The sequence below is a fragment of the Salmo trutta genome, chromosome 5 (genome assembly GCF_901001165.1).
Source record: "Salmo trutta chromosome 5, fSalTru1.1, whole genome shotgun sequence".
Taxonomy (NCBI): domain Eukaryota; kingdom Metazoa; phylum Chordata; class Actinopteri; order Salmoniformes; family Salmonidae; genus Salmo; species Salmo trutta.
The window spans coordinates 22170606-22196357 of NC_042961.1; the positions used below are offsets into that span (position 1 = coordinate 22170606).

The 25752-nt window shown below is 43.3% G+C and overlaps 1 protein-coding gene across 1 annotated transcript in view; it reads left to right on the forward strand.

The window, feature by feature from the left end:
- The first annotated feature begins 314 nt into the window (after window positions 1–314).
- The window catches only part of LOC115193470 (LIM domain-binding protein 3), a 56160-nt gene continuing 30722 nt past the window's right edge, over window positions 315–25752 (forward strand). The window contains exons 1-3 of the mRNA XM_029752156.1: window positions 315–384; window positions 609–801; window positions 21801–21952. Coding sequence (XP_029608016.1) covers window positions 706–801; window positions 21801–21952 — 248 coding nt within the window. The 5' untranslated portion in view covers window positions 315–384; window positions 609–705. The remainder of the gene's footprint in view (window positions 385–608; window positions 802–21800; window positions 21953–25752) is intronic.

The window sequence follows — 25752 nt, forward strand, 5'->3', positions numbered from 1 at the left end:
AATCTAAACTGGGGTGGATTTTTGTGGAAGTGGAACACATGGAGAAATCTAACAGGATCAAACCTTAGCCTCGACTTAACAATCAAGACTACGTCTTTCGCAATCTGTGTACTGTTACTGTAATCTTAACGAGATGTTTCCTGAAACCACCCACAGTGTGAGGTGTTGAGGAGACACGGTTTTGGGGAGACCCTAGTCTGGAGTTGGCCTAGAAAAAGGCTATATTAGCCCCGTGAAACATGGCAGACCTGGTGTGCTGGGTGTTCCCTTACATGCCATATAAGGGACCCCCCCCCCACCCCCCACCCACCCACTGCCACTGTGCTATTGCTTTCTGCAGAGGGGTGACTATTCTTAGGCTGTCACTTCAGCTCATCTAAACAGGCAAGACCTCTCTTCCTCTGGCTCTCTATTCTCTTCTGTCTCTCTTTCTCTCATTATTTAAAAAGGGTTGGGCGTGAATTACATATTTCTCTGTGGCTGTACTGGGTTGGTTTTTAATTTGCTGTGCTCCCAGTCTCATTTGACATTTCGGGGAGATATTGTATCTTTTCTTGTCCTCATCTGTACTGTTTTTTATTTTTTACACCTTTTTTTTCTGCTTTCAGAGGCTACTTGGCTCCTGCCCCACCCCCTCTACCTCCATTTTTGGACACCACTTTGCGGGAAGATTAAACAACACAAGCAATCAAAGCCTTTGGAAGAATGAGTAGCTACAATATTTCTCTGAGTGGGCCGGCCCCATGGGGCTTCCGATTGCAGGGAGGCAAGGACTTCAACATGCCCCTGACCATCTCCAGGGTAAGAGCTTGATTCATCCAATTCAAAGTACATATAACCATACTTTGTGTACACACACACACACACACACACACACACACACAAAGATATTTATACATCCCATAGCCCATGTGTTTTTTGACCAATGAGATGATCCTTTGTCCTGCATTAAGCTTGAATCTCAATGTTGTGGTTTATTTGACGGTCTGTGCTTGAACCAGTCACCCAACCCTTGTATGACTTCAAATATTGTATTACTGCTGCGGTATTAGTACAGTACTTGGGTATGTTAAACATGGTGGTCCTTTTTGGGAAGTTTGGTTGATTTTGATTGTTTGTTTGGGATGCAGAGTTATTATAGTAGTTTCAATACATTTTGTCTCATTGGTTGGTATCATTGTGTGGTATTGAAAATCCAGAGCTAAAGCTTGGCCTTTGCTGAAGTCTGAGAATATGCTTCGTTGTGTTCACCTTTTACTGTAGTAGTATGTTCACCTTACACATTGTAAAGCCCTAAAGACCATGCATGAAAGGATGGTAAAACTCTGCCATGTGAACATAGAAACCGAAATTGGTGGATGGTGAGGATGTAGGCCTACTTGTGTATTTTCAGTCTGGAATCATGGCATGGCGTATATAGTTACTTCAGTTGCTACTCCAGGTGTGGTTATGCCTTTTTGAGTGTTGCGTTTGTGCTGTCATGACCCAATATGTGGGTTCATTGCCCTTTCCTCTGAAAAACTTGAACCAATTTTTCACCCTGTAATTTTGAGTTTTCGAGGTGTATTTCCCCACTTAGTTTTAGCACCGCAAGTAAGAGGTGTTTTCTGGGAAGAACAAATCCATTTTCTATGAACACCAATCTATCAATGCCATTCAAATAGATATTTGTAGAAGAGATATTTCTTAGAAGAAACGAGGAAACACGCTGGAATAACAGGAGTCTGGTAGGTGTGCTCTGGTGTGTGTTCCTGAAGCATATGTGTTCATAACGGGTGCATCTTTGGATATATGTGCATAACTCACTTGTAGATTACCTTGACAGTATGTTAGGACTGTTAGTGTGTGTGTGTGTGTGTGTGTGTGTGCGCGCACGGACGGGTCCTTTTCTATTCCTAGGCCCCAGGTGAGGAAAGTCTCTCCACTCGGTTGTGTGACTGGCTGGCATTTGAGGAACCTGAGGTTGGCGAAAATAGAGGCGTATAATTAGACCCAGGGGTGTCAAACAGTGGCGGTTGGATGTGCTCCACAATGAAAGGATTCAATGGCGTCCCGTTACCCATCCACACATACGTTGTGGCCACGGAACAATGTTCACTGGACAGGCTCTCCATTTATCCCTCTACGGTGATGAACACTCCCTGTCATGGACTGGTTTTCAGCACCCACGCCACAGAATCGAAATGATGCACAGCCAGATGCCGTGCCTGTCAAGGTAATATCTCTGTCTTGCTAGGGAGGTTTATTCTGCACATCAGAGAGGCAGAAGTTGGCAAGGAGAATGTAGCTATTTCCTAATCAACCTATTGCCCCGTCTCCTTACTTGATCTGAAAGGATTGGAGAAGTGTAAGCCACACAGTAAAAAGTCCACCTACTGTAGCATTTCAAAGGGCAAAGTAGTATAGCTATTACTATTGTTAATACAGTCCGTTCAGATCTACAGGAAGTGCATAGGGATAGGGGCAAGGGGTCCATTTGGAATTGGGGCATACATGTAGCCTCAGCACGCACAAACTTTGATTTCAGTGAGCCTCTTGAACTGGTTGTTGAATACCTTACTGTACAGTCTTGTATAGAGGAGGCCTGCAAGCTGGGCTCTACAGTCTGCAGCACAGGAGCACAAGGCCCAGTCACTCAGCACTCTGACAGGTGGAGAGGAACTTCCGCCTGCTTAGAGCCGCTGCACCCGCCTATAAATAGTTCCTGTCCCACTGGTGGACAATGCTGTTTGTTTGGGTGGTCCATGACTGCTGTCTCTTTTTTTCAATAGCCAGGTGTGACAGAGAGAGAGAATGTGTGTTGTGTTGTAGCCTACATACTCTGTATGATAGAGGGGGAAGTTAAGGGGGTGGGGGGGGTTGGGTTGTTAAATTGCTGATGACCAAGCTGCTGCTTGTGTCACTCACATGTGACGGCCTAGACTGCACACCCTCAGCCCTGTACACACATACTGCACAGCTCCTGTGGTGGTTCCAATTACCCATGTCGTGTTACAGTATGTCCGTGATAGAGCTAGCTACATAAGATCTAGCACTGTGAGACAGATCCCCAGGGGCAAGGTCTGGTTGGATGGATTATGGCTGTAAAAATATGTTGTGTTATAAGGTGCTTTGTGTGCGGTACAGCCCAAGCGACTTAAAACATTTAAAAAATGTAAATCTGAAACATTATCATAACAGTATAGCTATGAAGTTTGAGTAAACTTCCATGATGCGGGCACAAGTAACATTTAGTTTTTGAGGCTGTAGATTATTCTTTCCATTTGCCTACATGCTTTACTGTATATTACGCTGGGTTTATCAGGGTTAGAATAGTTAAAGGGATTTTCGGGTACTTTTGTATACTTTTTAAAAGTATGAAAGTAGCGCTCACGAGCCAAAAGTGGTCCCCGAAAATTGCGTACTAGGTCGCATATGTGCAGATACAGCGCATTTAGAAAGTATTTTTTATTTTTATTTAACTAGGCAAGTCAGTTAAGAACAAATTCTTATTTACAATGGCGGCCTAGAAACAGTGGGTTAACTGCCTTGTTCAGGGGCAGAAAGACAGATTTTTACCTTGTCAGCTCGGGGATTCAATCTAGCAACCTTTTGGTTACTGGCACAACGCTCTAACCACTAGGCTACCTGTCGCCCCAGCAAGTCAGTTAAGTATTCAGACACCTTGACTTATTCCACATTTTGTTATGTTGTTATGTTATTCTAAAATGGATTTAAAAAAAGGTCCACAAGAACAGTGGCCTCCATCATTCTTAAATGAAATAAGTTTGGAACCACCAAGACTCTTCCTAGAGCTGGCCACCCGGCCAAAGTAAGCAATCTGGGGAGAAGGGCTTTGTTCAGGGAGGTGACCAAGAAACCGATGGTCACTCTGACAGAGCTCTAGAGTTCCTCTGTGGAGATGGGAGAACCTTCCAGAAGGACAACCATCTTTGCAGCACTCCACCAATCAGGCCTTTATGGTAGAGAGGCCAGACGGAAGCCACTCCTCAGTAAAAGGCACATGACAGCCCACTTGGAGTTTGCCAAAAGGCCCCTAAAGACACTCAGGCCATGAGAAACAAGATTCTCTGGTCTGATGAAACCAAGATGAAACTCTTTTGCCTGAATGCCAAGCGTCACATCTGTAGGGTGTGACGCTTGGCAGTATCATGCTGTGGCAATGTTTTTCAGCAGCAGAGACTGGGAGACTTGTCAGGACTGAGGGAAAGATGAACGGAGCGAAGAACAGAGATCCTTGATGAAAACCTGCTCCAGAGCACTTAGGACCTCCGACTGGGGCAAAATTTCACCTTCCAACAGGACAACGACCCTAAGCACACAGCCAAGACAACGCAGGAGTGGTTTCAGGACAAGTCTCTGAACGTCCTTGAGTGGCCCAGCCAAAGCCTGGACATGGCAGTGACGCTCCCCATCCAATCTGACAGAGCTTGAAAGGATCTGGAGAGAAGAATGGGAAAAACACCCCAAATACAGGTGTGCTAAGATTGTAGCATCATACCCAAGAAGAGTCGAGGCTGTAATCACTGCTTCAACAAAGTACTGAGTAAAGGGTATGAATACTTAAATAAATGTAATATTTCAGTTAATTGAAGAAAATTCTAAACCTGTTTTTGCTTTGTCATTATGGGGTATTGTGTGTAGATTAGATTGATGTGTAAAAAAACAACAACAATTTAATCAATTTTAGAATATGGCTGTAACATAACAAGATGTGGAAAAAGTCAAGGTGTCTGAATGCTTTCAGAATGCACTGTATGTGCACCACATTGCGCTCCCTCTGCTATGGATGAATCATGTGCATCTTGCTAGCTGTCACTCATATGGCAAGGAACTGAAGCTCATTGGTTGAACTGGAATGGCTAGGGGGCTGGCCCACGTGGGGGAAAATGTAGGGAAAATGGGGTAGCACAGCATCCAGAAAAACAGTTTCTTTCAAACTAGGGGTTTTGTGGCTAATTGAGGGAAGACAGTAATTGTGCTCAGAGATGATGGATGTATGAACTACACATTGACACATCCAACCCAGAGCGGGAGGTTTGAAAAATACTTAGTAGCCGCGAATGTTTTGGAGCATGTCTTAAACGCTAGGTCTGGCTTTGGGTACACTGCAACAGGTTAAGAGCTCTGTCTAACTTTATACAAAATACCTGGTTCAATGACCTCTTCCAAAATGTGCTAATTCATTACATTTAAAAAATATATTTTTATTCATCTACATGTATGTGTGGGCTTGTGTAATATGTATGAATTAGATACCATCACCTTTGCCTGTGAAATGTAATTTCAATTCTTGGCTTAAGTTTAAAGCATTTGAGCTCAGTCTGTTGCCTAAGATGCAATGGAACAAATCAACCCCGGTATTTTGATTCATGTGAAATGTTTACAATTCATTGATACCCCTGGAATTGTAGATATCTACATTAGATAATGGCCCCTGTCTCGTAGAGGCGATAACAACCGTGTAGACCAGGGTTATTGAACTCTGTTTGCCCCAGGGGCCGCATTCGGTCTTCATTGAGGTTCCTTGCCATCAACATTTGCAAAAAATTGTCCTATTGTTTTTGGAATTTTTAATGCTCTCTGACTGTCTAATGATTATTAGTGAGCTGGACCGTCAAGAAACTGTATGAATGTAGGTCCATTATAATTTCTACACAGTTTCAATATATAAAAAAATGTAGTTACTCAAACCACCTGCGGGCCAGATTGGAGCGCCCGGGCCGTAAATTTGACATCCCTGGTGTAGAGGTGAAAACAAGAGTGATGCTAATGCAGTTACCATATGGGAAGCACGAACTTGAAACCCTACTATAATATCAAGCAGCAGACCGTGATAAATACCTCACTGTGAGGTTGGGATGAAAATAAACCTCGTTGGAAGAGGGGCCTTTCAAAAAAATATTTCCTCCGTTTTCAAGTGGGGCACTTAATTTGTCCACATTCCATAGTCCGTCCTGGCTGGCTTGCATGTGACTTGGCTTCTTTGTGTGAGAAAAATCAGCTGCTGTCTCTGTCGTCCTCAAGAAAACGACTCATCAAATCAAACTTTATTTGACACATGCGCCAAATACAACAAGTGTATACCTTACTGTGAAATGCTTATTTACAAGCCCTTAACCAATAGTGCAGTTCAAATAGAGTTAAGAAAATATTTACCAGATAAATTGAGGTAAAAATAATAGAAAAAAGGTAACACAATAACAACAATATGAAGCTATATACAGGGGGTATCGGTACTGAGTCAGTGTGCGGGGGTACAGGTTAGTTGAGGTAATTTGTACATGTAGGTAGGGGTGAAGTGACTATGCATAGATAATAAACAGCGAGGCGCAGCAGTGTTCAAAACAAATGGAGGGGGGGTCAATGTAAATAGTCCGGTGGCCATTTGATTAATTGTTCAGCAGTCTTATGGCTTGGGTGTAGAAGCTGTTAAGGAGCCTTTTGGTCCTAGACTTGGCGCTCCAGTTCCGCTTGCCGTGCGGTAGCAGAGAAAGCAGTCTATGACTTGGGTGACTCTTGGAGTCTCTGACAATTTTATGGGCTTTCCTCTGACACCGCCTACTATATAGGTCCTGGATGGCAGGAAGCTTGGCCCCAGTGATGTACTGGGCCGTTCGCACTACCCCCTGTAGCACCTTATGGTCAGATGCTGAGCAGTTGCCATACCAGGCGGTGATGCAACCGGTCAGGATGCTCTCGATGGTGCAGCTGTAGAACCTTTTCAGAATCTGGGGACGCATGCCAAATCTTTTCAGTCCCCTGAGGGGGGAAAAGGTTTTGTCGTGCCCTCTTCACGACTGTCTTGGTGTGTTTGGACCATGATAGTTCGTTGGTGATGTGGACACCAAGGAACTTGGAACTCTCGACCCGCTACACTACAGCCCCGTCGATCTTAATGGGGGCCTGTTTGGCCCGCCTTTTCCTGTAGTCCACGATCGACGCATCTCGGCTTCCTCGGATGTGAGTCACCATTTTATTGGATTATATTATTCCCCATATTTATGAGGGAGCGCTGTGACATTTCCTTTTAATATTGGACTGCTATTAAAAACTAATGTGGCCTTCATAAGATGTCTGAGAGAAATGTCAGCAAGGAGATCCATTAACTCGGAAAACGAAATGTGTACATAGCAAACCTCTGGGGTCCAGTAAGGAGAATAGCACTGTATTGGAAAAGGGGCATATCTAGTTAGTTGTATAATTTGAAATGTGTCTTCCGCATTTAACCCCTCTTAATCAGAGAGGTGCAGGGGGCTTCCTTAATCGACATCCACGTCATTGGCTCCCGGGGAACAGTGGGTTAACTGCCTTTCTCAGGGCCAGAACGACAGATTTTTACCTTGTCAGCTCGGGGATTCGATCCTGCAACCTTTCGGTTACTGGCCCAACACTCCTACCCACGCTATTGGTGCCACATGCAGGATTGCTGGTTGTGATATGATCCTTTCTATTCTGCGTTGCCTGTTATGACACCTTGGCTCGCAACAATTCATGTTATCAAGAAGTTTATGGGACTCATGAAAGTGATTAAAACAAAATGTAATTTATTTGAGCTTCTTCAACTATTCTCCAATATAGCCTCAGAAGATCATGTTTTACAACAGGCTTTAATCTGATCTGTAATAATCCTTTATGGAAATTCTGTTTGCAGTTTGTGGCCTCAGCTGTGTCATGCTGCTATTAAAATGTGTCTCTTCTCCTCCCCTGGGCAGTGGCCTAAGTTGTTGAGTTTCGAGTGTCTTCTTACCTTCCGCAATAGTATTTGTTTCAATTGAGGGAGGGCTGGTTATCCAACACAGAAGGGCTCATGTGACAGTTTAGGTTAAAGCTTCTTGGCTGTAGTATGTTGCGGTAAAGTGGTCATTGCTTACGGCCTTTAGTCTGGCTGTGAGATTTGATATTGACAGATGAACACAAATCCCCTCGAGTGGATGCGGGTGATTATGTTCTTTCTGTTTGAGTGTCGGGCCCGAGATCGAGGGCAAATGGGGCCATGCTGTCAAACTTTAGAGTCATTGCCTCTCATACACTGATCCTCATGTTGGGAATGTGACCCTGTCTGTGACTAGATGGATTTGACGAGCTGATTCGTTCATTCAAGTCAGTAAATGCAGTAGACCATCCATCAATCCATCACTAAACACGTCTAATTATCTTAACATAGGCTAAATGCAACCTGGTGTGAAGGTGAAGTACATCATGTTTTATAGGCAATATCTAGTAGAATAGCACTGTCTGTTTTACCCTTGGGACCGCTGAGTTGTAAACCTTGTAGAGCGTCGGCCTTGTAGATTTGACATAAATCAGTGTTATACACTAGACTTAAATACTGTACCTGTCTTAGAACCAGCAGACAAGGCACACCCTCTAAACCCATCTGGTGTACATTAGATGAATGTCTAACTTCTCCCCTTGCCCCCAGGATTTAACAAGGTCTGCTTGATGCAGTTTGTACCCTTTTCAATTTACTGTGCGGTCTGAATTCCCCCAGTTCTCCGAATCCATACGGAATTAAGGGGGTTTATGTATAGTTTTATGGGCCGTATCTTCCTCCCCTGTTAAATTGTTTTATGGGCCGTATCTTCCTCCCCTGTTAAATAGTTTTATGGGCCGTATCTTCCTCCCTGGTTAAATTCCCTCTTCCTATCAATCAAGTTTGCTGCAACTCTAAACAAGATGTAACCCTCCCCCCACAGTAGCAGACTGACGATGGAGGTCCTGAGCAGTCAGTGGGCTGCTGGCTCTGTCTGATAACGTGTCTGTGATGTTAGCCCGGGTCTCACAGGCCTCTACATTCCAGCACCCTCCCTCCTCCAGGCCTGTGGTACGAGAGCCAGTGACTGGGGCTGCTGGCTCTGTCTAATAACGTGTCTGTGATGTTAGCCCGGGTCTCACAGGCCTCTACATTCCAGCACCCTCCCTCCTCCAAGCCTGTGGTACGAGAGCCAGTGACTGGGGCTGCTGACAGGCAAGGCTGTTTTTAGCAAGCCACTGAAGGTCAGCGCTGCTCGGCAGATTGTGAGGGCTATATATACCAGCAGTGCCCACCTCCACCCCGGTCAGGGGACCGGGTTGGGACTTAGAGCCTGGGGTTCCCAGTAACTCGGCCTCTCTTAGCTGTCCGTTGGTGTCAATGGTGGGTAAACGTCTCCTGGAGCCTATGATGGCTGTGTTCTCATGGTGTTTAATCGCTGTTACTTAGAGGTAATCTGGACTGTTGACCTGTGAAGAAGCATTAAGGCTTTCCCAAGGCGGACTAGGACTGCTGGGCAGAGCAGGGGTGTGGGGGAAAGGATATCGGGTCACCCTGATTCTTCTTGCGCTTGCTAGCAGAAACTACCCAAGACTCAAACTTTGGTCTTCAAGTTTGTGGCTTGTAAAATTACACACGGTTTGGACAAATTAAACACTTATTCTGTGTAAATTTGGTGTAGACCTTATTTTCCCCTGAAATTAATACCGTACTAGCAAGAGACCTTCTGGGTTTTTAAGTGTTTCCCTCTCATAAACCTGTTGTTAATTTATGTAAAAGCATTGGGTGTACTTTTGAAACTTCAGAATGATCTTGTGAAAGAGCAGTTTGAATGAATACGTATTGAATAAATGTGTAGGGGAAATAAAGATGAATCAAATCAGAAGTTCTGTATACTGTGTCATGATAAGTGGACAAACCCATAATGAACAAAATATGAATCAAACCATGATCTGATGAAGCGATTCCATCATGGCAGTGGCAGGCTGGTGAAACTGTGATACAAGAGTGTGGGGCTTCATTTCAGCATATCTATACAGCAGCTCTTTGGCTGGCAATCACTCTATCTTTAGTTAGCTACTGTATTTCTGACTCTTTTCTGATTTTCCCTCTTTCTTTCGCTCTCTATTTTTCTCTCTTTGCCTTTCTCTCTTTCAATTCAAAGGGCTTTATTGGCATGGGAAACGTATGTTGTAGATCATAAACAAAAGTGAAATTAAAAATGAACAGTAAACACTCAGAAATGTCTCTATTCCTTTGGAACGTTTATAATGTCATTATGGCTATATATTTCTCCTTTCGAGCTCTCTCTGTGTCTCTCTCTGTGTCTCTCTCTGTGTCTCTCTCTGTGTCTCTCTCTGTGTCTCTCTCTGTGTGTGTGAGACCCCACTTTCCCCCATGGTCTTTGCCTGGCCCATAGAACAGGCTAGTCCTTTGTGTGTTGTGAGTGCACATGAGATTTGAGCTGGCATATCAGCCAGCCATTCACCCAGATATCAATAGACCAGAGTTGGGGTGGAGGGTTAGTACAGGTTTTGTGAGCCAGTTGGTAATCTACTCCTCACCCTCTCTCAAGCCCTTTGTTTTTCCTGGTTGCCCCAACATTTCCTCTTGTTATTTGCTTTGTGGCTCCAGTGAGAAACAAAAGTTTCAATGAACTTGGATTTTGTAGCTTATTTAGTCAGCGGGGGGGGAGAGAGAAAGTTTTCCATTTTAGTCATCATTGGGGGAAAGATTGTCTAAAAACGGAGCAACGCCTGTTGCATGTTTTACTCCAGGAGCAATGTAATCACCGTGTTATCTCATTTCCTGCATTAGTACGGCGTGACCCTGGTGGTCAACATGACTGTAGATGGAGAGGTTCACTAGTAAGTCTTTGATCAAACTATCTTGTCCTCTATGGCACCAATTGTAATGGAGTTGACTTGACTGACCAGTGAAGCACAAACACCATTGTAAATACAACATATTAATCAATCAAATGTATTTATAAAGCCCTTTTTACATCAGCCGATGTCACAAAGTGCTATACAGAAACCCAGCCTAAAACCCCAAACAGCAAGCAATGCAGATGTAGAAGCACGGCGGCTAGGGAAAAACTCCCTAGAAAGGCCAGAACCTAGGAAGAAACCTAGAGAGGAACCAGGCTCTGAAGGGTGGCCAGTCCTCTTCTGGCTGTACCGGGTGGAGATTATAACAGAACATGGCCAAGATGTTCATAGATGACCAGCAGGGTCAGATAATAATAATCACAGTGGTTATAGAGGGTGCAACAGGTCAGCACCTCAGGAGTCAATGTCAGTTTGCTTTTCATAGCCGATCATTCAGAGTTCGAGACAGCAGGTGCGGTAGAGAGAGTCCCCTCTTTGGGACGGCATGGAAGAGCACATTTATCTATTTATTTCTTTATTTTTCCTTTCATACTTCAGCTATTTGCACATTGTTACAACACTTGACATAGCAAATAATATAACAGTTGAAATGTCTATATTCTTTAAAAAAAAAAAAAGGAGTGTAATGTTTACTGTATTTATTTCCCTTTTTGTTTGTCTATTCCACTTGCCTTGACAATATAAACATATGTTACTAATGCCAATAAAGCCTTTTGAGAGAGAGAGAGAGAGAGAGAGAGAGAGAGAGAGAGAGAGAGAGAGAGAGAGAGAGAGAGAGAGAGAGAGAGAGAGAGAGAGAGAGAGAGAGAGAGAGAGAGAGAGAGAGAGAGAGAGAGAGAGAGAGAGAGAGAGAGAGAGAGAGAGAGGAGAGAGAGAGAGAGAGAGAGAGGAGAGAGAGAGAGAGAGAGAGAGAGAGAGAGAGAGAGAGAGAGAGAGAGAGAGAGAGGAGAGAGAGAGAGAGAGAGAGAGAGAGAGAGAGAGAGAGAGAGAGAGAGAGAGAGAGAGAGAGAGAGAGAGAGAGAGAGAGAGAGAGAGAGAGAGAGGAGAGAGAGAGAGAGAGAGAGAGAGAGAGAGAGAGAGAGAGAGAGAGAGAGAGAGAAGAGAGGAGAGAGAGAGAGAGAGAGAGAGAGAGAGGAGAGAGAGAGAGAGAGAGAGAGAGAGAGAGAGAGAGAGAGAGAGGAGAGAGAGAGAGAGAGAGAGAGAGAGGAGAGAGAGAGAGAGAGAGAGATCCTGCCAGTTTCTCGGTCTGTGCCTATAGAAGTTGTTAGGGTAAGACCCAGCTGCTGCATTGCACCAGAGTTGTGGGAGTTAAACCCTCAGACAAATTATACATTTTCAGACATTCACTGAGTACAGTTTGATTTATTCATGGATGATGACAATAATAAATATTTAGAGGGGCTTGGTCAGATTTTTTTGAGGGGGGGAGAAACTATTGTAGTTAAAACATTGTGGCGTTTTAGTCTCTTTTTCAAATTATTATTTTAATCACAACTTTTTTATATAGCAAAGCATATTATATTAATAAGCTCCTGTCAATTGTCCTGGACCCTGTCATAAACGATGACTGTCATCATTCTTTTCCCTCAATATTAATGTGAGAAGCAGCACGGACACAATGTCTAGGAGCTCCAGCAATACAGTATGACTGGCTCAGGAGCTTTTCCTTACCATGATCAAGAAACACTTTATTTAGGGACAGGAGTTTATGACAAACCACTCTGAGATCCAGCAGGGGTTTTGGCAGTAGAATAGAAAGTCAGTTTTACCAATTGAGTGTGGGGCAATCAATGGCCATTAATGGCTATTGAAGGGCCTTAGATTGTGGTTTAGCAGTGACCCATCTGTAAAAATGTACTGTACACCAGGAATGTTATTACCTCTGTCCACAGAGGAGCTTGTCATCGGTTATATTCGCTGTCCCAATGGTCAGTTTCCTCTGCGGTACTCAGGACTCCCCACTAAATACAGCAGCAGGCTCTGTGTTTTCCACAAGTACAGAGACTAGCCAGCCAAATAGAAAAAGTAGCCAGCCAGGCATCCCCCCTCGGGACGGAATGTGTTGTGGGGTTGTACTGAAAGACATTTAGTTTTTACAGTTTAAATAACTGAAAATGTATGAATTCAGTGTATTGTTAGTTTTGGACATTGTCTAGGCCTTTTATTTTCAGGACTATTTTCTAAGATGGCATTAAACCTTTTTAACATTTTAACCTGTTTTGAGATTAAAGTCTTATTTACAGGTTTACTGCAATATATTAAATGCCATTGTTCTTCAAATTATGTATTTTATGAAGTAAATAGCCTCACATTATCTTGAAAAATAAATGTGTATTTTTTTTTGGGGGGGGGGGCTGTTTTTTCCCATAGTTTTTTTTTCCCACTCAAAAGCACTTAAAAAAAAAATTGTTTTATGGAAAAACAACATCATTGCATGTTTTAAGTCCACAACAATGCTTCAACCGCATGAGGAGACCCTTTTGAGGTCTTGGAAAAATCTGAGAATATTTTTTTGGGGGGTGTAGTTACCCTTTAATTCAAGTGCACACCTAGCAAGAGGCTGTTGTTTATCAGTGTTTTTGTAGTGCACATGTGATGGTAGAGTTTGCAAATACTCACTGGATTGATGAAATAATCACGATACCATTCTGCCAGGTATGCATAGGCAACTTTGAAGTTAACATTTAACTGAAGGTTTTTGGGAAAGCCTTTCCATCTAGACCTACCAGAAGACTGTTTTCATTAGCATCATCGCTAACGGTTACACAAGCTGTAGGTGCGAGCATCATACACAGACAGGGGCATTCTCATTGCCTCGTCAGGAAGCTGCAGGAAATACAAATCACTTAATCATTCTGTTATTGTCTTATGATAGGCTAAACTTGGTCAAATTAATACATTTTCACATTTAGGTTGATTCCCTACTAATTTCAATACATTTTTTAATGCCTGGATTCTGAAAGGGCCCCAATTATCATGTATGGAGCAGCATTACTGTCCACTACCTATTGTTCCTGCAGTGAAGATTCTTCATCTGACTTTATACATTTTTTCTCATAATTTATCTGCAGATAATTGCCAAAAAGCATAGGCCTACCAGTAGCCTATGCAAATTTAGGGAGCCAAATGAACAGGTCTTTCACCGATGCGATTTGTTAGGCTATCACTGACGAGAGTCACTCACTTTAGAGTCACTGTCAGGCAAGCCCCGACATCGAAAGGAAACCAAGGATATCCTTTGGTTTACTTGTCCCGATGTGAGCAACACACAGTAAATAGCCTAGGCCTACTATGCGCCACGACTCCACATGGCTGTCTTTGTGAAACACGCAAAAGAAAATCAATTAAACTAATTAATAATAATTAGGCTAAGTCGTGGATTTCGACTCATCATTACCACTTACGATACATTGGACGTGCAAATTCACGAGCATCATGCTCTCTCCCTCCGTGTAAAGAAATGTAACTGCAACCAGAGATCTGTAAGCTAGGCCTATATAATGACGAGATGCTTATGTCTCCGCACTAACAATGGGAGTCGTTGTCCCAAAGGCGGAAAGGCAAGCGACAAGTTTAGTTCCAAATTAAGCCCATAGAAATGCATTGAGCTTATTTTGGCAAGAGTGAAGTCACTCACTTTGCAAAATGGCTTAAGGACAACAAAGTCAAGGTATTGGAGTGGCCATCACAAAGCCCTGACCTCAATCCCATTGAAAATGTGTGGGCAGAACTTAAAAACCATGTGCTAGCAAGGAGGCCTACAAACCTGACTGTTACACCAGCTTTGTCAGGAGGAATGGACCAAAATTCACCAAACTTATTGTGGGAAGCTTGTGGAAGGCTACCTGACATTTTTGACCCAAGTTAAACAATTTAAAAGCAATGCTACCAAATACTAATTGAGTGTATGTAAACTTCTGAGCCACTGGGAATGTGATGAAAGAAATAAAAGCTGAAATAAGTCATTCTCACTACTATTATTCTGACGTTTCACATTCAGAGAGAGGTTGACGCTCTGATAACATTCAGTATCAAAAATAGACAAAATCAGAAAAGGGGCAAATACTTTTTCACAGCACTGTATATACACTGCTCAAAAAAATAAAGGGAACACTAAAATAACACATCCTAGATCTGAATGAATGAAATAATCTTATTAAATACTTTTTTCTTTACATAGTTGAAGGTGCTGACAACAAAATCACACAAATAATCAATGGAAATCCAATTTATCAACCCATGGAGGTCTGGATTTGGAGTCACACTCAAAATTGAAGTGGAAAACCACACTACAGGCTGATCCAACTTTGATGTAATGTCCTTAAAACAAGTCAAAATGAGGCTCAGTAGTGTGTGTGGCCTCCACGTGCCTGTATGACCTCCCTACAACGCCTGGGCATGCTCCTGATGAGGTGGCGGATGGTCTCCTGAGGGATCTCCTCCCAGACCTGGACTAAAGCATCCGCCAACTCCTGGACAGTCTGTGGTGCAACGTGGCGTTGGTGGATGGAGCGAGACATGATGTCCCAGATGTGCTCAATTGGATTCAGGCCTGGGGAACGGGCGGGCCAGTCCATAGCATCAATGCCTTCCTCTTGCAGGAACTGCTGACACTCCAGCCACATGAGGTCTAGCATTGTCTTGCATTAGGAGGAACCCAGGGCCAACCGCACCAGCATATGGTCTCACAAGGGGTCTGAGGATCTCATCTCGGTACCTAATGGCACTCAGGCTACCTCTGGAGGGCTGTGCGGCCCCCCAAAGATATGCCACCCCACACCATGACTGACCCACCGCCAAACCGGTCATGCTGGAGGATGTTGCAGGCAGCAGAACATTCTCCACGGCGTCTCCAGACTCTGTCACGTCTGTCACATGTGCTCAGTGTGAACCTGCTTTCATCTGTGAAGAGCACAGGGCGCCAATGGCGAATTTGCCAATCTTGGTGTTCTCTGGCAAATGCCAAACCTCCTGCATGGTGTTGGGCTGTAAGCACAACCCCCACCTGTGGACGTCGGGCCCTCATACCACCATCATGGAGTCTGTTTCTGACCGTTTGAGCAGACACATGCACATTTGTGGCCTGCTGGAGGTCATTTTGCAGGGCTCTGGCAGTGCTCCTCCTGCTCTTCCTTGCACAAAGGCGGAGGTAGCGGTCCTGCTGCTGGGTTGTTGCCCTCCTACGGCCTCCTCCACGTCTCCTGATGTACTGGCCTGTCTCCTGGTAGCGCCTCCATGCTCTGGACACTACGCTGACAGACACAGCAAACCTTGCCACAGCTCGCATTGATGTGCCATCCTGGATGAGCTGCACTACCTGAGCCACTTGTGTGGGTTGTAGACTCCGTCTCATGCTACCACTAGAGTGAAAACACCGCCAGCATTCAAAAGTGACCAAAACATCAGCCAGGAAGCATAGGAACTGAAAAGTGGTCTGTGGTTACCACCTGCAGAACCACTCCTTTATTGGGGGTGTCTTGCTAATTGCCTATAATTTCCACCTGTTGTCTATTCCATTTGCACAACAGCATGTGAAATTTATTGTCAATCAGTGTTGCTTCCTAAGTGGACAGTTTGATTTCACAGAAGTGTGATTGACTTGGAGTTACATTGTGTTATTTAAGTGTTCCCTTTATTTTTTTGAGCAGTATATTTGATTATTTTAGTTTTTCTGCTTCTTGGGCCCTCAGCCCCGGTAAGTCCCTGCAATAATCCAGCCCTGTTCACTCCCCTTGACTTAGATTTTTTTGTTTGTTACTGGCCTACGCACAATACCCCATAATGTCAAAGTGGATTTATTTTTTAATTAATAAAAAATAAAAAGCAGAAATGTCTTGAGTAAATAAGTATTCAACCCTTTTGTTATGGCAAGCCTAAATAAGTTCAGGAGTAAAGATTTGCTTAACAAGTCACATAAGTTGCATGGACTCACTCTGTGTGAAATTGTGTTATTGACTATATGTTTGTTTATCCCATGTGTAACTCCGTGTTGTTTTTGTCACACTGCTTTCCTTTATCTTGGCCAGGTCGCAGTTGTAAATGAGAACTTGTTCTCAACTGGCCTACCTGGTTAAATAAAGGTGAAATAAAAAAATAATAATAGCTATTCAAAACCATGTTAAACACCATCTCATCTCTGTACCCCACACATGCAATTATCTGTAAGGTCTCTCAGTCAAGCAGTGAATTACAAAGACCAGGGAGGTTTTCCAATGCCTCACAAACAAGGGCATCTATTGGTAGATGGGTAGTAAAAAAAGCAGACATTGAAAATCCCTTTAAGCATAGTGAAGTTATTAATTACACTTTGGATGGTGTTTCAATACACTCAGTCGCTACAAAGATACAGGCCTCCTTCCTAACTAAGTAGCCGGAGAGGGAGGAAACCGGGAGCAAACCGGGATTTCACTATGTGGCCAATGGTGACTTTAAAACAGAGTTTAATGGCTGTGATTTTTTTTAGGATGGATCAACAACATTGTAGTTGCCCTGAAATACTAACCTAAATTACAGCGTAAAGAGGAAGCCTGAACAGAAATAAAAATATTGTGGAAAATAAATTGTTATCCCGAATACAAAGCGTTGTGTTTGTGGCAAATCTAACACAACACATCATTGAGTACCACTCTTCATATTTTTAAGCATGGTGGTGGCTGCTTCAGTCTGCTTTCCAACAGACACTGGGAGGCAAATTCACTTTTCAGCAGGACAATAACCTAAAACACGCAAGGTCAAATATACACTGGAGTAGCTTACCAAGACGACATTGAATGTTCCAGAGTGGCCTAGTTACAGTTTTGACTTAAATGGGCTTCAAAATCTATGGCAAGACTTGAAAATGGCTGTCTGGCAATGATCAACAACCTACTTGAAAAAATATTTAATGTGTAAATATTGTACAATCCAGGTGTGCAAAGCTCTTAGAGACTTACCAAGAAAGGCTCACGCTGCCAAAGGTGATTCTAACATGAATTGACTCTGGGGGTTGAATACTTATGTAATCAAGATATATTAGTGTTTACATTTTTTTTACACATGTTAGAATTTTTCTTCCACTTTGACACTGGAGTATTTTGTGTAGATCGCTGACAAAAAAGGACAATTAAATACATTTTAATCCAACCTTGTAACACGACAATGTGAAAAAAAATCAAGGGGTGTGAATACTTTCTGAAGGCCCTGAGATGCCAAATATATTTTCCAACAGCGGTTAGTTCCAGTTCCCTGTTGGTGTGTGTGTTTTTAAATGAGCTCTTCACAGTGGTCTCACCAGCTAGTTGCAGGCTGTCTTGCACGTGCCTAGTGATAACTGAGCTCCCCAGGGAGATACAGACAGGGACCCATTCATTTTTTCACTCCGAGAGAGATGGATAGGGATGGAGGGAGGGAGGGAAGGAGAGAGTGATGAGAGGGAGAGAAAAAGAGGGAGAGCGGGGTGTGAGAAAAGGAGCGAGGTAATGGGATAGAGAGAAGGAGTAAGAAGGAGGGGGAGCGTGGAAGAGATATATGTGAAGGCAACAGACCGAGATGGCTGGTGGAGCTTGATACCAGCCTCAGACAGCCTTCTGCACCGCTGTGGGACAGTCTGTTTTTTACCGGAATAAGGTGTAGGCCAATGTTAATTAGTTTCATTCATAGAACTGTGAGGAGTGACGCTCCTCCTGAGGATACTCGTCTATGACTAAAAGTAAAAAAAAAAATGCTTATGCTTTTCAAAACCAGATTTGTTGTGCATCACTTCAGCTTGACTCGCATGTGAGGGAATGGATGGGGGGGGGGGGGCTGCTGGTTTCCAGAAATGCACAGCTGAAAGCCCCCCTGGATGTAACTGATTAGTGGAGAAATTTCAACAACACACTCAAACGGGTCTGCAACAGTGTATGATTTACTCAATTGTTTGTATTTTTGGTAAACAGCTGAGGGATGGGGTGGGAGAAATGTAACCACTCTCAAACTCAAAGACCGATCTATGGATGCAGGTACTGACCATCCATGAGATTCAAATTGTCGTTTTAACAATACAGTGTTTGTTTACAATTGCATTGTTTGCAAACAATGAAGTAAAACAAGCTTATATTTTGGTTTCTGATGGCGTAAGGCTGTTGAACTAAGCTCATGATGCATTCATAAGTTATATTCTTAAACTTCTATGGCTATATATCATTAATTTAACAGTCTATAAATTGTTGTAGCAATCACAGATACTAAACCCCTCAATGCTAAAGTTTACTTTGCTTTTGAAATCTTATTTGCGTTTCTCTGAAGTCAGTGCCCATTCACGTCTTCTCTCTTTTCTGTGCTCCTTTGCACTTCTATCTTCTCTGTGAAGTCAGTGCCCATTCATCTTGGATCCCGAGTGGCGCAGCGGTTTAAGGCACTGCATCTCAGTGCAAGACTCGTCACTACAGTCCCTGGTTCGAATCCAGGCTGAATCACATCCGCCCATAATTGGGAGTCCCGTAGGGCGGTGCACAATTGGCCCAGCATCGTCCGGGTTTGGCTGGGTTAGTCCGTCATTGTAAATAAGAATTTGTTCTTAACTGAGTTGCCTAGTTAAATAAAGGTTCAATAAAATGAATGAATACAAATCTCATTCTAATGATCACTTAGGCCTAAATTAATGAAGTGTGTCTCTGTCTACAGCCGACTCACTCTCTTCACTTAGGTTACTCTGATGAAAGTGCACGCAAACCTTATTGTTGTAATGTTATTCCATGTTCTTTTAACAGTAATAATGAATAAGCCACCCTGACTTTCAGTTTCCACCCAAGGGATTTAGCCAGTAAGATTTTTCTATGCTTTATGAGAGCTCTCTCACGTCTCTCGCTCTTTTTTTTCTCTCTCTTCCTGAATGATGGAAATGATTGCAGGAACATGAAAAGTGAGTAAGTAAGAAATGTCAGGCAGTTTGAACAGGAAGCAGCCAATTACTGTGTACTACTCCTGGGAGTAAAAGATGGGGGTAAAATATTAGGTGAGGGAAGGGTTTTTATCAGGAGGGATATTTTGGGGTGAGGGTGGTTTTACAAATGAGGGCAGATGGTGTCAAAACTGGAGGGTTAAAGACTGGGGAGGCAAAAAAAATATATATAAATAAAACCCTGCCTCTGATAAACCAGCTAATGAGTGGAAGCCTCCCCATCCTTTCTCCCCTAGTTTCATCATTAAATGGCGGAAATGACAGTTTCCAGTGTACTAATGATCCTGAGCACTTAATTAGATGTTTCCTGATTAGCCTGGCTTTATCGGAGGCATGAATCGCCTCACGCACATTGGTGACTACGGTAACGCTTTATTTAGATGGAGTATCATTAACATTTCAACTAACTACACTACATGACCAAAGGTATGTGGATACCTGCTCGTCGAACATCTCACTCCAAAATCATGGACATTAATATGGAGTTGTTCCCCGCTTTGCTGCTATAACAGCCTCCACTCTTCTGGGAAGGCTTTCCACTAGATGTTGGAACATTGCTGCGGGGACAGATTTGTCTGTCGGACTGCCAGATGGTGAAGCGTGATTCATCACTCCAGAGAATGCGTTCCCACTGCTCCAGAGTCCAATGGCGGCGAGCTTTACACCACTCCAGCCGAGCGCATGGTGATCTTAGGCTTGTGTGCGGCTGCTTCCAGAGACAGTTTGGAACTTGTGTGGCCTACCACTTTGCAGCTGAGCCGTTGTTGCTGTGGCTGGGTGGTAGCCTAGCGGTTAAAAGGTTGGGCTAGTAAACAAAAGGTTACTGGTTCGAATCCTGAAGCGGACTAGATGAAATCTGTCGATGTGCCCTTGAGCAAGGCACTTAACCCTAATTGCTCTGGATAAGAGCATCTGCTAAATGACTAAAATTTGTTTTAAAAAAAATGCTCAGAGACATTTACAATTCCCAATAACAGCACTTACAGTTCACCGGGTCTAGCAGGGCAGAAATTTGACGAACTGACTTGTTGGAAAGGTGGCATCCTATGACGGTGCCACGTTGAAAGTCACTGAGCTCTTCAGTAAGGCCATTCTACTGTCAATGTTTGTCTATGGAGATTGCATGGCTGTGTGCTTTTATACACCTGTCAGCAACCGGTGTGGCTGAAATAGCCGAGTCCACTAATTTCAAGGTATGTCCACATACACTATATACACACAAAAGTATCTACTAACCCTAACCTTAACCCTTATCCTAACCCTAAACGTAACCCTTATTCTAAACCTAACCTTAGCAAGCAGTTGCTTATCAACAGATAGTTTGGTGATATTATGACCATCTATTGAGCATCTACAGATGGACTTTCTGGACTATCCAAATCAAGTGTGACCGTGATTACTGATGAACTGATCGTCCAAGTTCAGTCTTCTACTCCCATAATAACGTACTATACTACAACTGAGATTGTAATAATGGCAGAATGTTCCGCATGTTCGGTTATGTAGTCAGCTGTCAAGGATTAGACATATAGCCTGCCTGTACACTTGTGTCCTCCTATTGTGTCCAGTGTAAACGGGTTGACGGGCTCCCCCTGACTGTGATTGGGAGGAGGCTTTGCACCTCTGGGAGACTTAAGCCGAGCCCTACGTGACGACAGCTCACTCATAACACCATTGATCAATTCCATTCCCATTTCATTGACCGAAGATATTTACTTCTTTGCTGTGATTAAGTGATAATAAGGCATACTTTTTATGACTGTTGAATACCAACTATTAATCACTTCCATCAGGTACAGAAAGTCCTGCAACGCAACTGATTTTATCCCTCTCGTGCGTTCTCTCTCAATCAACGAGCTCTTAGTGTCTGCACCACACAGACCGAGACCGTAAAAGTAAGCGGGCGGACAATGGATTATGGTCATTGTAGTTAATCACCACATTTTCTGCCCTAAACTATGTAGAATATTGGCCTGTTGGAAACTACAACTCCCTACTACATTTCAAAGTTTGGGTTGATCTAATCTCTCTCTTTAGAAACTGACCATCAAGCTCACAGAAAAAAAACAGAACAAAATGTTATTATAATAATTGAACCGATGTCTGTCAATTAGCTGTTTTTTGTGTTTAATTTTTAATGTTTAGACATTTTGGTTAATCGCTTAGCACTAGTGTCCATTGACAAAGCACATTATGATTGAGGTTGACCTGTGTGTGCGCTGACCGTCCACAGATCACCCCAGGGAGTAAGGCACAGCAGGGCAACCTGATCCAGGGTGACATCATCGTGGCCATCGACGGGGTCAGCACTGAAGGCATGACCCACCTGGAGGCCCAGAACAAGATCAAGTCTGCCAGCTTCAACCTGGCCCTCACCATGCAGAAGTACGTAGCACACACACACACACTCTTCTCTCTGAGGGCCAACTGTTATTGTGGCATAATTGATGATCAGACAGGGATATTAGGTGTCATTTTAAACATGCACAGGGAGACAGAGTGGGCTGCCTCAGATCTTTTCGAGGTAGAGATGTGGCCTTTCTGTCATCTGAGGATTGCGGAGAGAGGGAATGTGTAGAGGGAGGGAATAGAAATAATACTATTTTTACACCTGTTGTCCTGGCTAAAACTAGAGAACCAAAGATAGCTTTGGTATACTTTTATCATGGGATATACATCAATATGATGTCACTTTTCTTTCCCTCTGACACAGTGTGCTCCCCATAGAAATAACCGGAAGTGCACTCAGTACATTTAAAAAAAATCTATGTTACTATAGGAAAAAGCTAATCAGTGTAACAATATTATTAGCATGCAGCATTGGTCCATGCTTGAATTGAGGGGGTGGCGTAGTAGTTGACGTGGCCAATGGCAGAGATTTTTTTTGGGCCGTCCTTTTGGTCCACAGCTACACATTTTGTCATGGCTTATGCCATATTCTTATGCTATATGAGTGACTCAAACATTAAAACAAAATCAATGGGGACCCATGCCATGACATTTTTGGAATTATAGATTTTCCTGAAAGATTCTTACCTTTTTGGGGAGTGGTGGCAAGGATTTAGCAGAGAAGGCCCGTCGCTGCTAATATAATATAGGCGAAACCATGTGTCCTTAATATTGTCCCATGTCGTCTTTTCATTCATTTGAATCTGCTTTGCAGCGAGGCGTGACTACTGCTGATTCACCCCTGCCGTTTTAAACTACGTCAAACACAGATGCCTTCAATTACTTACGCATGTACACACACACACACACACACACACACGACTTCCAAGGTTGCAGAGACCAGATAAAGTGCTAATGAAAAAAGCACCGCAATATAGCTGTAGTGCATGTGTGACATGAACGCTTCCTATATCAGCCAATTACATCCTAATGATAGACTGCTGAATGTCTAAACGTGCGACGGTAGTGATTTGTTTGACAATCGGATGAAAACATTATGAGTGGTTGTGTTCATGGCACATTTACAGTTAAATTACGTCTCAACTATAAAACCCATTTCAAAAGTGGCGGGGAGGGGAGGGTAGGGTTGGCACTCTGGTTAATCATTAGTGATGTGCCAGTTCCCCTAACTCTAGCCCCCTTTTTCACTTTCTTTATTAGAATTTGAATAACTTCCCTCACTCTGACAGACTAATCAAAATGGATTCTATAAGGCAACAGCCTTCGTCACTGCAGTGAATGGGTCGCTGAAATGAAGACCATGTTGGGGTCCAGGGTGACATTTCCTTTCAACCTACCATCTCAACTGTTTTTTATTTATTTTTAACTCTGTTATTGATTGTGGACCTGTTTGTTGTGTTTGAGGGCTCTCTAAGTCTGCTGGCAGTGTTGTTGTTACATAAGCCTTTTGAAGGCTAAATCTCTTAATGCACCCTTACATAAAACCAGATAGTGTCTGTCCTTTAGAGATCCTATTAAATTACATGTTATTCTTATTCCTAATCCGATTGGCCTGTCCTTTGTCAGAGGGGGGCAGTGAAAAGGTCAAGGCACTTTATTTTCTCTGTTTCATCTCCAAGTCAATTAGCAAAGTGACAGGCTATGGTATTTATCATGACAGATGGGTATTACATTGGACACTCTCCCTTTTACCGGACTGTAACCCTTAGGGAGACGTTTGCGTAGCCTAACTATCTCGTGGCTCTTTGGTAGCTGTTTGACCTGGTTTTACCCTGTCTTTTAACTGGTTGAACAACAACTAACTCAGGTCAGGGGTTAAAGCATGCAAGGTCTCACTTTTTAATCCCCACTGACTCTACCTGTACTTTATTTAGGGAGATTTGTGTTTGTTCACCTCAGACCAGAGGTACCTGACAGTTTGTTTTCCATTCGGACACTCAGAGGAGCCACAAATGGCCTGCACTCTGCTTTGGAACATGACATTTTACTTAAGAGTCACTCCCAGCCATCTCTGTACTGTGGCAGATGTCAAGAGTCTGAGTCGGGCTGCTCTCAGTGACGGTGTTTTACACCCGGGGCCAGTTCGGTTTGTCTCATTACAAATGTCAAAGGAATGTGGTGATTCCTTGTTTTGATGGGTATATTATACGACCACACACATGCCCCACCCCCAGCAACCCTGGGATTCAAACCAGCAAATGTTTGATTGCATCGCTCCTGTGAATGCCTGTACAGTACATCTTTAAGAAGAGGTTGTTTCCATTTCAGTGGGGGGGTGGTGAGTAGGGTCCTAGGTGTCCCTTCAACATCTGCACCTGCTCCTCAACTTCAACCCCACCCATACTCCGCCCACGCCGGCTTGCACAGCTGAGACCCGCTACAACCACCCCAACCTCCCTCCCCTCATCTCCTGTGGTTCCACAGGCTGCTTTTCATCACCCGTCGGATTGTTGTAAAATGGTAGGGAAAGGCTGGCATAGGCTGGATCGATTTAAGTGCTTGTCCTCCCCCTGGTTGATTGATTCAAGGAGGCACTCCGCCGTGCTTTTCCAGAGCTTGTCATCGTCTCTCCTCTTCCTCAATTTTTCTTCTCTGTTTTCCCAAGAAACACTTTTCCTCTTGTTTTAGTTTTTCTTTTGTCTACAAAAATCAACTGTCAGTGTTGTGGATGGATCTGACCTCTGCTTGTGTGGAGATGTGAGAGCAGTGCAAAAACAGGGCAGGCATGCCAGGTTCACTGTGTCTACCACCATATGGAAGGAACCTGCACCAGATAGTCCTTTTTAATCCTCAAACGATGGGTTCCTCAAAACGACCTTAATCATCTCATACTGCTGGGTGTAATTCCAATAAATCTACTCCCGAGATCAATCGAGAGAGGTTGACCTGCGGTTCAGTGGGTCATTTAAACAGGAGCCGCTTCACCCCCTCTGCTTGGTTTGCGTGCTGTGGGAGGTTAGCAGTGGGGTGGTCATGTCTTTAACGTTCTTCAGGTCAGCAGGGCACGGCTATTCCAAAGTGCCTTGCGGTCCAGTGCTGCCATGTGTTGAGGTGATGGTGTGTGAGACTGAAGTAATGCCTTAAGGAAGGTCACTCATAACGACGTCAACCAAATAAACAATGTGTCAGTGTTTCTATTGGGGCTTTTATTTCCAACACCAGAAGAACAGCGTATTAGTGTGCATAAGACTAAGAGCTATAAAGACGAGTGAAGACAGTCAAGAGTTGATGAGCAATGCAGGTAGTCAACACATGAAGCATCTATTATAAATGTGCATTTTGTCAGTGTTTTTTTTCACCACTTATATTCTGAAACCATTCTAATCCAATGCCAAAACCTTTGGTAAATTAGAACTTTTGGTAAGAACACTCAGTCCTCAGGTCATTGAATCCTTTTCTTTGTGCTCAATTTGTGACAAACAAAAAATACATGGTTTGCCAGAGCCACTTGGGCCTTTTGTGTAGCAGGCCGACAGAGGGCAAAAGACCAGAGAATTCTTTCAAAAAGCGGCATTGAATTCTGCCTACCTGCAGTGCCCTACGATGCCAATGGATTATGTCAGGGTCATTTTTTTCAGCAGCTCAGAAATCCTTATTTAGCATTCATGTAATTTCTCACCAGCCACTTTAATTTACACAGTTAACGGCTACTTCAGTTTGTTTATATATATATATATATATATATATATATATAACTGTCAGAGAGAGCTTGTTTATATTTTTAAATGTAACCTTTATTTAACTACGCACGTCAGTTAAGAATAAATTTTTATTTA